This window comes from Callithrix jacchus, chromosome 7 (genome assembly GCF_049354715.1).
Source record: "Callithrix jacchus isolate 240 chromosome 7, calJac240_pri, whole genome shotgun sequence".
In the NCBI taxonomy this organism is placed as follows: Eukaryota; Metazoa; Chordata; class Mammalia; order Primates; family Cebidae; genus Callithrix; species Callithrix jacchus.
The window spans coordinates 130417108-130432705 of record NC_133508.1 but is presented as its reverse complement, the minus strand read 5'-3'; the positions used below and the strand labels follow the sequence as shown (position 1 = coordinate 130432705).

General features: G+C 37.1%; 1 protein-coding gene and 1 pseudogene across 28 annotated transcripts in view; one reads left to right on the top strand and one right to left on the bottom strand.

Annotated features, from left to right (window-relative positions):
- EVI5 (ecotropic viral integration site 5) overlaps positions 1-15598 on the top strand; it is a 237987-nt gene that overhangs the window by 54232 nt on the left and 168157 nt on the right. For all 28 annotated transcript variants that reach the window (XM_078332446.1, XM_078332459.1, XM_009001706.5 and 25 more), the window contains one exon: positions 3054-3283. In XM_078332446.1, coding sequence (XP_078188572.1) covers positions 3054-3283 — 230 coding nt within the window. The remainder of the gene's footprint in view (positions 1-3053; positions 3284-15598) is intronic.
- LOC103794566 (AN1-type zinc finger protein 1 pseudogene) lies at positions 6445-14650 on the bottom strand (annotated as a pseudogene).

Sequence of the window (15598 nt, the reverse complement as noted above, 5' to 3'; positions counted from 1 at the left end):
GCTGCATCTTTTTTTTTTTTTTTTAAAGGAATTTGACTTTTGACATTTAAAGATCTATTGGGTTTTTGACTCTCAGTGACAGCACAGGTACCCTTACAGCACAGGTTCCTCTTTAGCCACAATAATACCTTTACCCAAAGGAGAATATTATACTCTAGAAATGTGATTCAGTTTCACAGTATGATTCAGGAAGTAATTAACCATTGCCATGGCCTTTTCTCCCTCACGATTTTTGATCTAAAATGGGAATCTTTAAAAATAGATCTATTTTAGGGAAGTTAAAAGCATCCTTTCAATAAAATATAAAGTGATATTATAATCATGACTTTCTCATCGGAGATCGTATTCAAATATTGTAGTAGTATATAAAGCTTTTACTATAGTTAAAAATATTGAGAGATAATTTATGTACCATAAAATTTTCCCCTTTTAAAGTGTATAATTCATTAGTATTTATTATATTCACAAGGTTGTGCAACCATTACCGCTGACCAATCCCAGAATATTTTTCATCATCCCATAAAGAAATCCTGTACTTGCTCATAGTCAATTCCCATTCCTTTTCCCAGGTCCTGGAAATTGCTAATCTACTTTCTGTTTCTGGATTTGCCTGTTCTGAAAATTTTATGTAAAGGGAATCATACAATATGTGGCCTTTTGTGTGTGATTGCTAAGCCTTTTTAATGATGGTTTTAGCATTTTCAAAGTATGTTCACTTTTTAAAATAAATGCCTAATACCTCTATGAGGTAGACAGGAACTTTGTGACATAGTTACATTGTCAGATTTATTTATGTGATCTCAATTTACCTTAGGTTGAGGAAAAGAGATTCAAAGGTGGCAGGGTAGTTAAAGGAAAAACAGTGCATGATGATACGTGAAAAAATAATTTAGTCCTGTGGTGTTTCTAGAATCTATAAATACTAAACTTTATTAAATTGCAACTGCAATTAAATACTCTATTTAAGAACTTAAAATTTGAAGATGAGTTGTTGAGCCTTAGAAGTTATAGGCTGAATTCCATTTCAGTGAGGTTGAAAGTATGTCAGAATTGTGCTCTTGATTATTCTAAATTTTTTAAATGAAAGTCTGTTGCTATAGTGTGCAGAAGGGGTATGATATAAATTTGTTTTAATGAAGGAATTAATAGATGTCTTTTGCTTTTTTGGCCATTAACTTTTGTAGGGGAATTTAATATAATGAAAATGTAAAGCATTAATTCTTGAAAATTGTAAGTATATTTGAAATTAATGGCCAGTATTAGTAAAGTATACCATTTTTCTATAAATTCTATACATTAGGTTTTCTCTTTTTAAATATTAGAATGTGCTTTGGGGATGCAAATTTGTGTCATTTTCACGATTGAGTTTGTAGTTGTTATCCTAAAATCAGTAGGATAACAAATCACACAATAGACTGTCTTGGTGCCTACTATGGCTTCTGCCATTACTTGACACAAATAAAGTTTTGGCTAAATTATTATTTAATTCCTGTAAGGCCTTTTGCCCTGATGAGCTAAGCTCATCTATGAGTTGTTAGGAAGGACTTCTTTTGCTTGGAAGCAGGCATTAGCAATCATCTCATGTTTCTCTTTCTTAGGTTTCTTACACCATTTGACTTTTCTTTCTTGGGGTTCTTCTCTCAGTGGTAAGAACCCACTGGTCCTTTCTATAATATTCCCAAAGGAAGTAAGTTCTAAAAGGGGGAAATTATTGGCAAATAAAAAGAAAATGAGAATATCTCTCATTAGTAAAACTCTTGCCCCTATTCAGCACTCGTAATAAAATCTTTGTCCTTTTAGACACTCTATCCTCAGGTTAAGTGGCTTAACTATGTCCTTAGAATTGCTTTTCCATTTTATCCTTTCTGTACATGGAATTTTCCTGCTAAATTGAGGTGGAGGAAGTGGGGACAGAGAAAGAGCCATGTATATATTGAGGGGAGGAGGAAATGGTTGGGTAACCAATGAGGAGAGTAATACCTACTACCAGGAGTCTGGACAGGATTTTTCTGTGTATGTGTTGGTGTTTTAATTTGTGTCTGTACGCATGTTCATATGGATTGCCATGTATAAACCAGTGCGAGCTTTGAACAATATGTACATTTTCTTTCTCAGCTGAATTTTTTGTATACGTATCTGCTTAGGAGATTGGCATGGTTTATGACAAATATGTGAATATGTGAGCACATCTATAATTCATTGAATCTTAGAGAAGAGAGGAATCTTAAAGGCTTTTTTCCTTCATGGTTAGCTACCTAAAACAGAAACTTAACCAACTCTTGACATTTGGCTTTTACAATTGCCACATTAAGTTAGCTATTAGTAGAGAATGTACTACTCTTTCTAGGCATCCCATTCTATTTCTGAATAAACCAGCTACTAGGAATTCTACCTTGAACCTCTGTCATTCTTGAACCCAGCCATTTATCATAATTTTCTTCCTATGGTGCTAGTCCCTCTTTTATAACAACACTCTTTAGTGATTTGAAGAGAGATCGATCAAGGGCCTCATTACATTTTATTTATGTTAAATACATCCAGTTTCTGTTGAATTGTTAGTTATGTTACAGGATTTTGCTCATCATCTAATGGACATGTTTTAATTCCTTGACTTGCAAATGTTTTTGACTGAAACCCCAAGAAAGAAGACATTTTACATCCTGACTCAATACACTGATATACATATATACATGTAGGATATATTTTAATATAACAAAAATTTCATTAGACTTTAATTTTTAAAATTTTTAAATTAAAAATCTTTAATTTGATATTTTTGATCCTTTTCATTTTTAAAACATGCGGATGATTTTGTCACTTCCTGATGGGTCTCAGTTTAGAACACTGTTCTGATTTGTTCTTGCTGCAGAACTGAAACAGTTTGCAAAAGCTGGATATTAGGGTTATGTTGCTAAGACAGGTTTTACCTTTAATTCCTCAAAGAGAATATGCTGATGATGATGGCTATTAAGTAAATCTTAACAGAATTATTAAGTTATTGGTAGTAAATACAGTGAAACTAAAATATATGCAACTTTTATTTTTGTCTTTAGGTGGCGACAGACAAGGTTGCAGAAAAGCTGAGCTCTACTCTCTCATGGGTGAAGAACACAGTATCGCATACAGTCAGTCAGATGGCCAGTCAGGTGGCAAGTCCATCTGCTTCATTACATACCACATCCTCATCTACCACATTATCAACACCAGCCCTTTCACCATCTTCCCCATCACAGTTGAGTCCAGACGACTTAGAACTCCTGGCTAAACTGGAAGAACAGAATAGGTGAGTGAGGTTGCTTGGCTTTTTTTCTCTCCAATTATCATACATAATTCAGCCATTCATATTTACTTACATTAAGAATGTTTCTTTTCTATTTTTTGGCTCCTTATTTATCAAAGTTATTTAGAAAAGTTTTCGTCTTTTTGGAAAGGTTGGTCTTAAAAGAGACTAAAATTTTCTTCTGGCTCAAATAGCTTTAGAGATTTGTTTTCTTAATATGGCAAATTCCCTGAATCCTTCTTGAATTTTATCAATTTTAAAAAAGTAAATGAAACTATCGCTTTTTAATTTTAAACTCTCAGAACAGTTTCCTTTGGTAAAAGCATAAAATAATTTAATCCAATATAGATACCTAATTTGTGGTTTAGAGTGGAAAATCTTTTATGAAATTATTCGTAGAAAGCAAAATATCCTTTTCTCTTAATAGATATTAAATAGAGTAGTTTTCTGTTCTGCTAGGAATGCATACTCTGGACCCTGTGTGCCTCCTTACTGTGCTGTTGTCAGAAGATCTTTAGGGCATCATCTATTTTATTTATATTTGTATTTATATTTATATATATTATATATATAAACATATAGGGCATCTATTTTATTTGTATACATTATATATAATATATATTATAATATATACAATAATTATATATAATTAAAATAAAATTGTTATATATTAGATATAAAATAAATTTAGATATAAAATAAATTTATATATATACATAAATGTTTATATATATATGTTTATACACCCACACACAAATGTTTATTAGGGTGGGAGAGCACCATTTTGTGCTCAGTCAAGGTATGTAATGCTACTGGCTTAGAATCATAACAAAAATAACTTTTAATACATTTTTTGATGCATCATTGGCATAAACTACACATACTTAAACTGTACAATCTGATAAATTCTGACATATGTGTACATCTGTGAAATTGTCACCAGAATCAAGAAAATGAACATCTCCATTATCCCTCTTGCTGTCCCCAGGCAGCCACTGTAGTTTGCATTTTCCAGAATTTTGTAGAAATGGAATCATATAGTATGTAGTTTTTTGGTATGGATTATTTCACTCAGCATAGTAATTTTAAAAGTCATCATTGCTATAGCACATATCAATACTTTTTATAGTATTCCGTCATGTGGAAATATGGCTGTTAAATGCCATAAATATTTGTGTATAAGCTTTTGCATTAATGTATGCTTTCATTTCTCTTGGACAAATACCTAGGAATGGAATGACCCAATCATATGGTATGCCTAATTGCCAAACTGTTTTTCAAAGGGCCTTTACTTTTTCATAACCCATCACAGGTGTATGAAATTTCCAGTTCTTAAATACCCTTGCCAACACTTGATATGATAAGTCTTTTTAATTTTAGCCATTTTATTAGGTATTAGTATCTCTGGTTTTAATTTGATTTTCTCTATTTGTTTTGAGCATCTTTTTATGTGTTTTTCATCTGTATATCTTCTTTCATTTTTTTTTTAAGTTTGGTTATTTGCTCTCTTATTACTATGTTTTGAAAGTTCTTTGTATGTTTGAGGTAAAAGTCTTTATCAAGCACATGACTCTCAAATTCTTCCCCCAGCTGGCAGCTTACCATTCTGTTAAAAGTGTCTCTTTCAAGAAGTAGAAGTTTTATCTTACTTTATTGTATTTATTTTTGAGCATTCCAGGTTTACTCCTTTAAGTAAATCTAAAACCATTATACATGCCCATGACAATTAGAAAAGAGACAAAGGATAAATAGAAATAATTTTGTTCTGCCTATATAGTAGTATTTTTCTGGGTGTCAATAGAAAACATCAGTCAAGAGCATTAATGTGAATTTGTTGATAAAATGTATTTACTTTTGGCAAGTGTCTTGGTTTGGTATTTATACATAGACTGTAATGAAGTTGAGCTATCCCATCTTTCTTCTTATTTGTAACACATTCATACAAACAAAAAAGATGAATCCTACTGGAAGTGGGTCTTTATCAGAAATATGCCCCAGTGCAGTTAAGTGATACCATGAAAATCACTTTCCTGTCCTAGGCCTAACATTCTTCATGCAAATATTAGGATGAAGAATGATCTCTAAGTTTCTACAATTCATGTATACACATCGATTTATACATCATGATGTAGGTAGACAGCAAGGCTATACTTTCCATCCCCCATGATGCTGGGCGTGGCCATATAACTTGCTTAAAGCAAGTGTGGTACATGTGTCTTATAAGAGAAAACTGAAGTTTCTTTCATCTCTTTCTTCCTCTGCCAAAAGAATGACAGTGTCCCAAAAGGGTACTTTCCTTCACCTTTGATCCTGGAGTGAAAATGACATGGAGCAGTGCTATAGCTAGTCAACAACAACTGACATTACTCACCAGGAAATGCACCTTTGTTGTTGTTAACTGCAGTGTAACCTAATGAAAGCTAATTAATTATAAGAATTTCTTAATAATTGAGGATCAGTACATAGTTAAACACAAACACTCAAATTTAACAGAAAGCTGATAATGTAGGCAGGGTGCCATGGCTCATGCCTATAATCCCAGCACTTTGGGAGGCTGAGGTGGGTGGATCACCTGAACTCAGGAGTTTGAGACCACCCTGGGCAACATGATGAAATCCCATCTCTACTAAAATACAACAACAAAAAAATTAGCTGGGTATGGTGGTACATGCTTGTCCCAGCTACTCGGGAGGCTGAGGCAGGAGGATCACTTGAACCTGGGAGGCAGAGGTTGCAGTGAACCAAGATTGTGCCTTCATACTCCAGCTTGGGCTATAGAGTAAGACCCCATCTCACCAACCCCCCCCCCCAAAAAAAAAACTAATAATGTAAAATATGACCTAAGTGGAAATAAGTTAAAAAGCAGCTTTTAAGAATTAAAATAAATACTTGTAGTAAAAGAAATCGACTTAAATATGTATATAGAATTTTCCTTGTGATTTCTGGCCTGAATCCTTGAATGACTAGTAAGATTCAACATTTTTACAAAATTGCTATTCAAAATTAAGATATTCCAAGATTTTATTTCCACCATTTTACAAAGGACAGTCCAGTTTAGCAATCCAGGTTTCCAAAGTAAGTTCCATGGGTAAGGCTTCTTCTGAAGTAACGTGACAGCTTAATTTCTTAGCTGTTAATTTGTTTTGTCATTTTTTTTCCTTTTTTAAAATAAAATAGAGACACGCTCTCACTATGTTGCCCAGGGTGGTCTCAAACTCCTGAGTTCAAGTGATCCTCCTGCTTTGGCATCCCAAAGTGTCAGGATTACAGGCATGAGCCACTGCGCCTAGACTGTTACTGTCATCTTTAAGACTGGCAAGAGAAGAGTTTGCAAAGTCTGTGACCTTTCTGATGCTCCTTCTATGGCAAAAGAACATTGGTTTGCCCTTCTCTTTGCTCTCCTTAGGTAAGAAAACTTGAAAGCAAACACTTTCTGTATGTGGCAGTTATTTATTCCTATCAGCTTACAACCTTAATTTCATCAGTGCAGTTCCTTTGTAGCTGTTTCACTATTTTTGGCACCTTTCCCTTGTTTATTTGCTGTCTCTCCTGATTTGGAATCAGTAATGTCTGATTGGCAGCCATATGAGGCTGGGATTTCCAGTTTTTCACAGTTGTGATCTGACTGATGACGGTGTCTCACGCAAAAATTATTCTCAAAGTATGGACATATAACTGCCACAAATTCTCTTTCAGCACGGTCCTTGGAAGAGCATGGGTAAAATTTATGTTTATATCTTCAATCTCTTATTGATAACTGTCATCTCAGGACAGCCATGAGACTGCCCCTTCTGTGTTGAAGGCAAAATATTCCTGAATATCACACACAAATGAAAGAAAATCTTGCAGTGCTGCCCAGTGTTCAACTCTGCCATCTGTCTTGTGCCACCAAAGAACAGAAATTTAAAATTTTGATTAAGTCACAATTTCAAATTGTTTTTACAAATTCTGATTTTTAGGTGATCCAAGATTATAGTTTCTTTCCTGTGTTTTTTTTTGGAAGTTTTATAGTTTCAAATTTTACATCTAGCTCTGTGATACACTTTGAGTTCATTTTCTGAATATGCACATCTAATTGTTCCTGTACCATTTATTGAAATGACTGTTCTTTCTCCACTTAATTACTTTTGCATTTTTGTCAGATATCAATTGTCCATATGTGTATGAGTTTATTTCTGGGCTTGCTCTAATCTGTTCTTTTGGTCTATTTGTCTATCTTAATGCCAGTAGAATACTGCCTTGATTATTGTAGCCTTATACAAAGTCTTGAAATCAGATAGTGTTAGGCCTCCAAGGTTGTTCTATTTTTTGACCTATTTTTGGTCCTTGGCATTCTCAAATGAATTTTACAATCAAGTTGTTAATTTCTACAAAAATGTCTGCTGAAATTTTGGTTGGGATTGCATTAAATCCCTGCCTTCCTCTCCATGAACACAGTGTATTTCTCACTTATTATTTGTCAGTGGTATTGTTTTTGTAAACTTCATTTTTAATCGTTCATTGCTAGCATATGGAAATACAATTGTCAACACCTTCTGTTCCCCTCCCCCCCTTTCTTCCTTCCTTCCTTCCTTCCTTTTTCTTTGATGGGGACTCACTCTGTCACCTAGGCTGGAGTGCAGTGGCACAATCTCTGGTCACTGCAACCTCCGCCTCCTGAGTTTATATAGTTCTCCCTCAGTTTCCCGAGTAGCTAGGATTATGGGCATATGCCACTATGACAGTTAATTTTTTGTATTTTTAGTAGGGTCACTCCTGACCTTAAGTGATTTGCCTGCCTTGGCCTCCCAGCGTGCTGGGATTACAGGCATGAGCCACTGCACCTGGCCCTACAATTATTTTTCTTATATTGATTGATGTGTCCTGCAGCTTTGCTAAACTCACTTATTATTTTGGTAGATTTTTTTGGTTTTGTTTTTGTCTAGATTCCATTAGGTTTTCTATATAGATGAGCCTGTCATCTGTGAATAAAAGCACTTTTACTTCTTCCCAATCTGGATGCTTTTTTTCTGTTTTCTTGACTATTGCTACTGATTGGAACCTCCAGTATAAATTTGAATTGAAGTGGTGAATAGACATACCTGTTTTTCTGATCTTAAGAAAAAAGTGTTAAGCATATTTTTTTGTATATGCCCTTTGCCAGATTGAGGAATTTTTTTTTTTTTTTTTTTTGTGAGACAGTGTCTTGCTCTGTCACCCAGGCTGGAATGCAGTGGCACAATCATGGCTTGTTGCTGCCTCAGTCTCCTAGGCTCAGGTGATCCTTCCATCTTAGCCTCCTGAGTAGCTAGAATTACATGCATGCACTACCACACTTGACTAATTTTTTAAAAAATATATTTTTGTAGAGACAGGGTCTTGCTTTGTTGCCTGGATTGCACTCAACTCCTGGCCTCAAGGACTCAGGATCCCAAAGTGCTGGGATTACAGGTATGAACCACTGTGACCAGCCCCTTTTCATTTCTTTCTTTCTTCTTCCATTTCTTTTTCTTTCTTTCTTATAGAGACAGGGTCTTACTCTGTTACTCAGGATGCTGTAGTTCATTGGTGCAATCAGGACTCGATGTATGTAGCCTTGACCTCCCGGGCTCAAGTGGTTCTCCAAGCTCTGCCTCCTGGGACTACAGGCGTGTGCCACCATGCCTGGCTAATTTTTGTGCTTTTTTGTAGAGACAGGGTTTTGCCAGGTTTTCCAGGCTGTTCTCAAACTCCTGGGCACTTGTTACCCCTTTCTATTTCTTTTTTTTCTTTTTTGAGACAATGTCTCACACTGTCAACCTGGTTGGAGTTCAGTGGCATGATCTCAGCTCACTGTAACCTGCACCCCTTGGGTTCAAGTGATTCTCCTGCCTCAGCCTCCCGAGTAGCTGGGATAACAGGCGCCAGCCACTGTACCCAGCTAATTTTTGTATTTTTAGTAGATACGGGGTTTCAATATCTTGGCCAGGCTGGTCTTGAAATCCTGACCTCATGATCTGCCCGCCTCAGCCTCCCAAAATGCTGGGATTACAGGCGTGAGCCACTGTGCCCAGCCCACCCCTTTCTATTTCTTGTTTGCTGAGAGTTTATGTAAAACTGATTTTGGATTTTGTCAAATGCTTTTTTGCCTCTACTGAAATGATCATAAATGTTATTCTTCTTTTAGTCTGATGATAGGGTAAATTCCATTGATTTTTCAGTGTTCAATCAACTTTGCATTCTTAGGATAAACCCCACTTCATCATGATAGGTTGTCTTTGTAAAATATTGGCTTCTGTTTGCTAAAATTTTGTTTGAAATACAGTCTGCCCTCCATATCCACAAGTTCTGCATTTGTAGAACCACAGATGGAAAATATTTTTTAAAATAAGAAATAACACAACAATAAAAAATAATACAAATAAAAACTAGATATAACTATTATATAATGTTTACATTAGGTACTAAATGTCATCTAGAGGTGATTTAAAATATAAGGAGGATGCGCATAGGTTATAAGCAAATACTGCATCATTTTATCTAAGGGATGTCCCCACCCACAGATTTTGGTATATTTGGCCTGGAACCAGTCCCTGAAGGATATGGAGAGATGAGTGTATTTGCATCTATGGTCTTTAGGGAAATGGATATTAAGCTGTCTTGAAATGTCCTTGACCTTTCTCTGTAATATCTTCTCACCTTGTAATGTCTGTGCAGCCTTTCTTTTCTAATAAAGTTGTTTAGTGCTATAGTAATCCCTCTTTATGTGTTGGGGATACATTCCAAGATGCCCAGGGGATACCTGAAACTGTGGATAGTTTCAGACCTCATTGTCATCAATTGGAACATATTTCTGTTCATGAATTCTGCTCACAAATTTAATGCTGTTTTCATGTTAATTAAGCATTTATCATACACTGTGACCATAAATTTTGTAGTTTGAAATGCAACAGTAAAATTAGTGCACATTTATTTTTCCTTCACAGTTTCACAGATGGAAGTGTTAACATCTTAAATATTTTCCCAGCCTTTTACTTGTATTCTGTTTTTTTCTTTAACTTTTTTTGTTTTTGAGACAGGGTTTCACTCTGTCACCCAGGATGTAGTGCAGTGGTATGATCATGGCTTGCTGCAGCCTTCACCTCCTAGGCTCAAGCAGTTCTCCCATCTCAGCCTCCCAAGTAACTGGGACTACAAAATTATTATTTTTTTAGAGATGATATCCGACTGTGTTGCCCAGGCTGTTCTTAAACTCCCGGATTCAAGCAGTCCTCTTGCCTCAGCCTCTCAAAATGTTGGGGATTACATGTGCAAGCCATCATACCTAGCCTTTTAAAAAATCTTTAAAGTTTGTCTGTTTGGTAACATATAGTTGGGTCTTGCTTTTAAAAATACAATCTGACAGTCTTTGTCTTTTAATTGGGTTATTTAAACAATTTTATTATTTTTTAATTAAAGTTTTATTTTTTGCTGACATTTACATTCATCTCAAGCAATAGGTTGGATACATCTTTGCTTTACACTGCTTTGTTTTGTGACCAGCAGCTGGCCTCTATCTGGAATAAACCAGACTGATGACAGATGGAAAAGACACCTAGTTGAAATACCTTAAAGCATCCCCTAGGGAGTGGTACACATAATTTCTACTTAAATTTTATTGGCCAAAGTAAGTCAGAGGGCCAAACTTTTTATGAGTGAAGCTAACAGGGATGAATCTAAAATTCACACTTTTAAAGAGTACGGTTTAGTGGTTTTTGCAACTACTACTACTGTCCAAATTCCCATTTAGAATATTTCCATCACCCCAAAAAGAAACTCTGTACCCATTAGTCTCCCCATTTCACTCTCCTTCCAGCCCCTGGTAACCACTAATATATTTTCTGTCTATGGATTTGCCTATTCTGGACATTTCGTTATGATGGAATGATACAATAAACAGTTTGTAATTGGCTTCTTTCATACAACATAATGTTTTTGAGATTTTGAGGAAAATAGATTATTTACATTTAAGGTGATTATTAATATTGTTATATTTAAACTTCTATTTTTCCTTTATTCTGCCATCTTTTGACTTTATTGAATATTTTTATGATTTTGTTATAGTTCATTTATTGATTTATAAACCATACTCTGTTATTTTAGTGGTTGTGTTAAGATATAAATCTTTAACTTATCATTTAAAAGACCCTCCCTTTAAGGGTTATACCACTTTACATGTACTGTACGAACCTTGTAATAGCACACTTGAATTTCTCCTGTCCAGGACTTTGCACTAGTTTTGTCATACATTTTACTTTTATATATGTTATAAACTCTATACTACATTATTTTTTAACTCAATAGTCAATTATCTTTAAATGAGATTGAAATAATAAGAAAAAACTTTTATGTGTTTACCTATTTAGTTACCATTTCTAGTCTCTTCTGCCCTTTCTTTAGATCCAGATTTCCATCTGGTATTATTTTCTTCTTGAAATACTTTTTTTTTTTTCTTTGAGACGGAGTTTCGCTCTTGTTACCCAGGTTGGAGTGCAATGGCGTGATCTCGGCTCACTGCAACCTCCGCCTCCTGGGATCAGGCAATTCTCCTGCCTCAGCCTCCCGAGTAGCTGGGATTACAGGCACATGCCACCATGCCCAGCTAAGTTTTTTTGTATTTTTAGTAGAGACAGGGTTTCACCATGTTGACCAGGATGGTCTCGATCTCTTGACCTTGTGATCCACCCGCCTCGGCCTTCCAAAGTGCTGGGATTACAGGTGTGAGCCACCGCGCCCGGCTGAAATACTTTTTTTTAACGTTTCATATAGTGTGGTGGTATTGGTGATGAATTATTTAGCTTTTGTATGTCTGAGAAAGTTGTCCTTTTGGCTTTGATTTTTAAGTATATTTCTTTGACTATAGAATTCTATTTAATAGGTTGGCAGTTTTTATTTTCTAAATATTTTAATGATGCAATTTCATCTATTTCTCTCTTATGTTTTCAGTGAGAAATTTGATGTGTTCCTGTCTTTTTGTTTGTTCGTTGCTGTCAAGCATATTTGTTTCTTTGTATATGTCTTTTTTCTCTACTTTATCACTGGTTTTAAGCAATTTGATTCTGAGGTGTCATTGTTCTTTTCTATGTTTCTTACATTCTCAATTTGTTGAACTTCTTATGGATTTATAGTTTTCTTCAAATTTGGAAATTTTGGAGCCGGTGTTTTTTTCAAATAATTTTTTGCCCATTTCTTGCCTCTTTCTTAGAGACTCTTAAGTACACACATACTAGGCCACTTGAAATTGTTCCACAGCTCACTGATGCTTTGCTCATCTTCTGGAAAGATGCTACGTATTCAAGTTCACTAATACTGTCTTTTGCCATGTGTTGCTGTTAATCCTTTCTAGTGTATTTTTTTATCTCTTACATTGTATTATAGTTTTATCTTCAGAAGTTGGAGCTTTTTAAAAATATGTCTTAAAAGTTATTATAACTGCATTCTATATAGTCAGAAGTTTAATATACTTCTGAATATATAGAAGAATATGGTTATAATAACTTTTAATGGGATGGTCTGGCAGTTTTTTTTTCTTGTGAGATACTGGCTGGAACATTTTAAAGTAATTGCTTTTAATCACAAAAAATTCTCCAAAATAGGAAAAGATGATGAAAAGTTAAATTAAGACTCAGAATCAGAACTGTAGTTCCTTGACGTCCCTTGCTGTGAAGAGGTGGGCCTGGCGTATGACTGGGTGGTAAGTGCTGAGGACGGTGGTGACAACGTCCATCTCGACCTTTCACTGCCTCATGGCACAGAACACACCATCCCACCTGAGACCTTTGCAGCACTGACCTCCCAATAGCAGAACTCTGTCCCTGGCAGAGCTGTACCTGAGTGGTCCGGAGGGATAGTGTGTTTGTGGAATTAATACTTCAGGTTTAGCTAACAAAACAAAACAGAAACCCTCTTCCCCTACTTGTCACAATGTCCTCAAAGTGTAAGATTTTTCTAAAAAAATCAAATTCCTCCTTGTGCTGAGTTTCCTGCTAAGTCTCTAAAACCCACATCAAGGGCACAGGATACAAAATGACACCTCAGTGGAACAGCTATAGTCTAATGCACAATGAGCACTCAGAAGGAAGATTAAAGTGCTAAGTTTCCTCATCTGTCTCAGGGAGGAGCCAGCATCCTATATATTTTTTCTGACTACAGATGCGCTGTCCTAGTAGCAGTGCACAGCCTCTGGTCCCTGGCTGGGAGAGCAGCTCCTGGACATGAGTCAGCTTCCTCCCTGCAGTTGCCCCAGCCAAGCCTCCCTGAACCCAGTCGCTGTGGCTGCCTTCCTCCTGTCTGAACGGCTTAGGGTGGGACGCCCTGTACCTGCCTGTCCACCCAGGAAAGGTGCATCTCATAGGGTCTCAAGGCAGCTGCTCAGGCCCCACAAGGTGAGGCACTCATTTATTTGGGGTGGTACAGGGAGCAATCAGGCTCATTTTAGCTATTTCCTGACAGAAGGGAAAAGCTAGACATACTGGGTAGTTTTGTATGTAAATGGAATATATTAAGACTAAGCTTTGTAACCAAAGTCCACATATTTTTAAAAACTAAGTTCATCTCCCAATCCCCATTAGAAAAAAATACAATTTATCAAGACAAGAATAAAAATGCACAGACTTACAAGGTGTTTTATCTGGAGTGTGCAAGAGCCTGTTTGGAGGAAGACCAGCTAAGACACCTTTCCTTCTGCAGGTACAGAAAACCCTGCACAGTCTGCCTCAAAAAGACCCCACTGTGGTGATGGAGGGGCCTGAGACACCCACTCTGACTGGTTCAGGGAGACAACTAGTGGGGCAGAAGTTCAAGCCTCTGAACCTAGTCGTGTCCCCAACAATCAGCCCTAAGCAGCACCCCTTCCTGCCACACTGGGACGAGATCTGTGTGGACACATGCAGAAAGGGCTCCTGACATTGGGCGGAGCACACCCCACCAAAGCCGCGGAGCTTCCCTTCTCGGGTCTGAGCTCTCCGGATCTGAGGTAGGGGGATGCCCCTCTGCCCCTGTTCTGGTTTCCTAGGCCCATCATGGACACACAGGTGTCATCACCCTGGACTTCACTGTGGCAGGTGTATGCTATAGGGTGGGTTCTGCACCAATCTCTGCCCATGGCTCCAGGAGACCCACCTGAGCACTCTCCAGAGCCTTGGGCCTGGGCACTGCACTGGTGGGCTGAGCATTTCTCTCAGCTCCTCTTTCATCCTGAGCGGAGGCAACAAGGCAACTGGTGCAGATATCTGAGCTGAATGGAGGTGGTCTACACAGGGCCTCTGCCCGCTGCATTCCTGACCTCCTGGGCTGGTTCCCTCTGCTGCCAGGCCATCCTGTGCACTGTGGGTGCTGGGCAACCCTGAGCTCCCCTGTTGGGACCGTCAGCATCTGGTCTACTATGCCAGCAGCATGTGGTCTCACCAGCTGGATGTTTTTTATTTTTCAAACATGTCTTTGATAAAGCTGGAAACAATAATTTAAAAACATGGGCAGTTCTAACATTTGAGTTAATTCTGGGTTTTGATGGATTGATTTTCCCTCCTTCATTATTGTTTATACCTTTCTTCTGCTTTGTGTGCCTGATTTTTTTTTTATATATAAAATCTCACTCACTCTGTTACCCAGGCTTGAGTACAGTGGCCTGATCATGGCTTGCTGCAGCCTTGACTTCCTGGGCTCAGGTGATCCTCCCACCTCTGCCTCCCAAGTAGCTGGGACTACAGGTGTGCGCCATCATGCCTGGCTAATTTTTATATATTTTGTAGAGATGGGGTTTCACCGTGTGACTCAGGCTGGTCTTGAAGCCTGATAATTTTTGATTGAATACCTGACATTGGGAATTTTATTTTGTCGTGTTTGATTATTTTCTGTTTTCCTATAAATATTGAATTTTGTTCTGGTATGCAGTTAAATTGCTTCAAAAGAATTTGCTCTAGAGTAATGCAGAGCCTAGGACTACTATTCCCCACTACTGAGGTAGAGTGTGTTCTACCTGATTTGTCTTGAAACACTAGCTTTTCCAGTCTGGCTGGTGGGGATAGGTGTAATTCTCTGTCCTTGTGTGAATGTAGCCATGGTTACATCTAGTCTTTCCTGGTGGTTGCTTCTCTGGCTATGGGTAGTTTCTGTACATGAATGCATTGATCAGTTCCCAGCTAAATATTTGATGGAGATCTACTAATCTCTGAAGATCTTTGTATAGTTCTTTTATCTCTGGTCGTGTCCTATGAACTCTAGCCACCTTGGTCTCACTGCCATTGAGTACCTGAAATGTGGCTTGTCTGACTTGCCATGACTTTCTTCCTCATCTCCTCAATTCAGGGAGCACACAAAGCT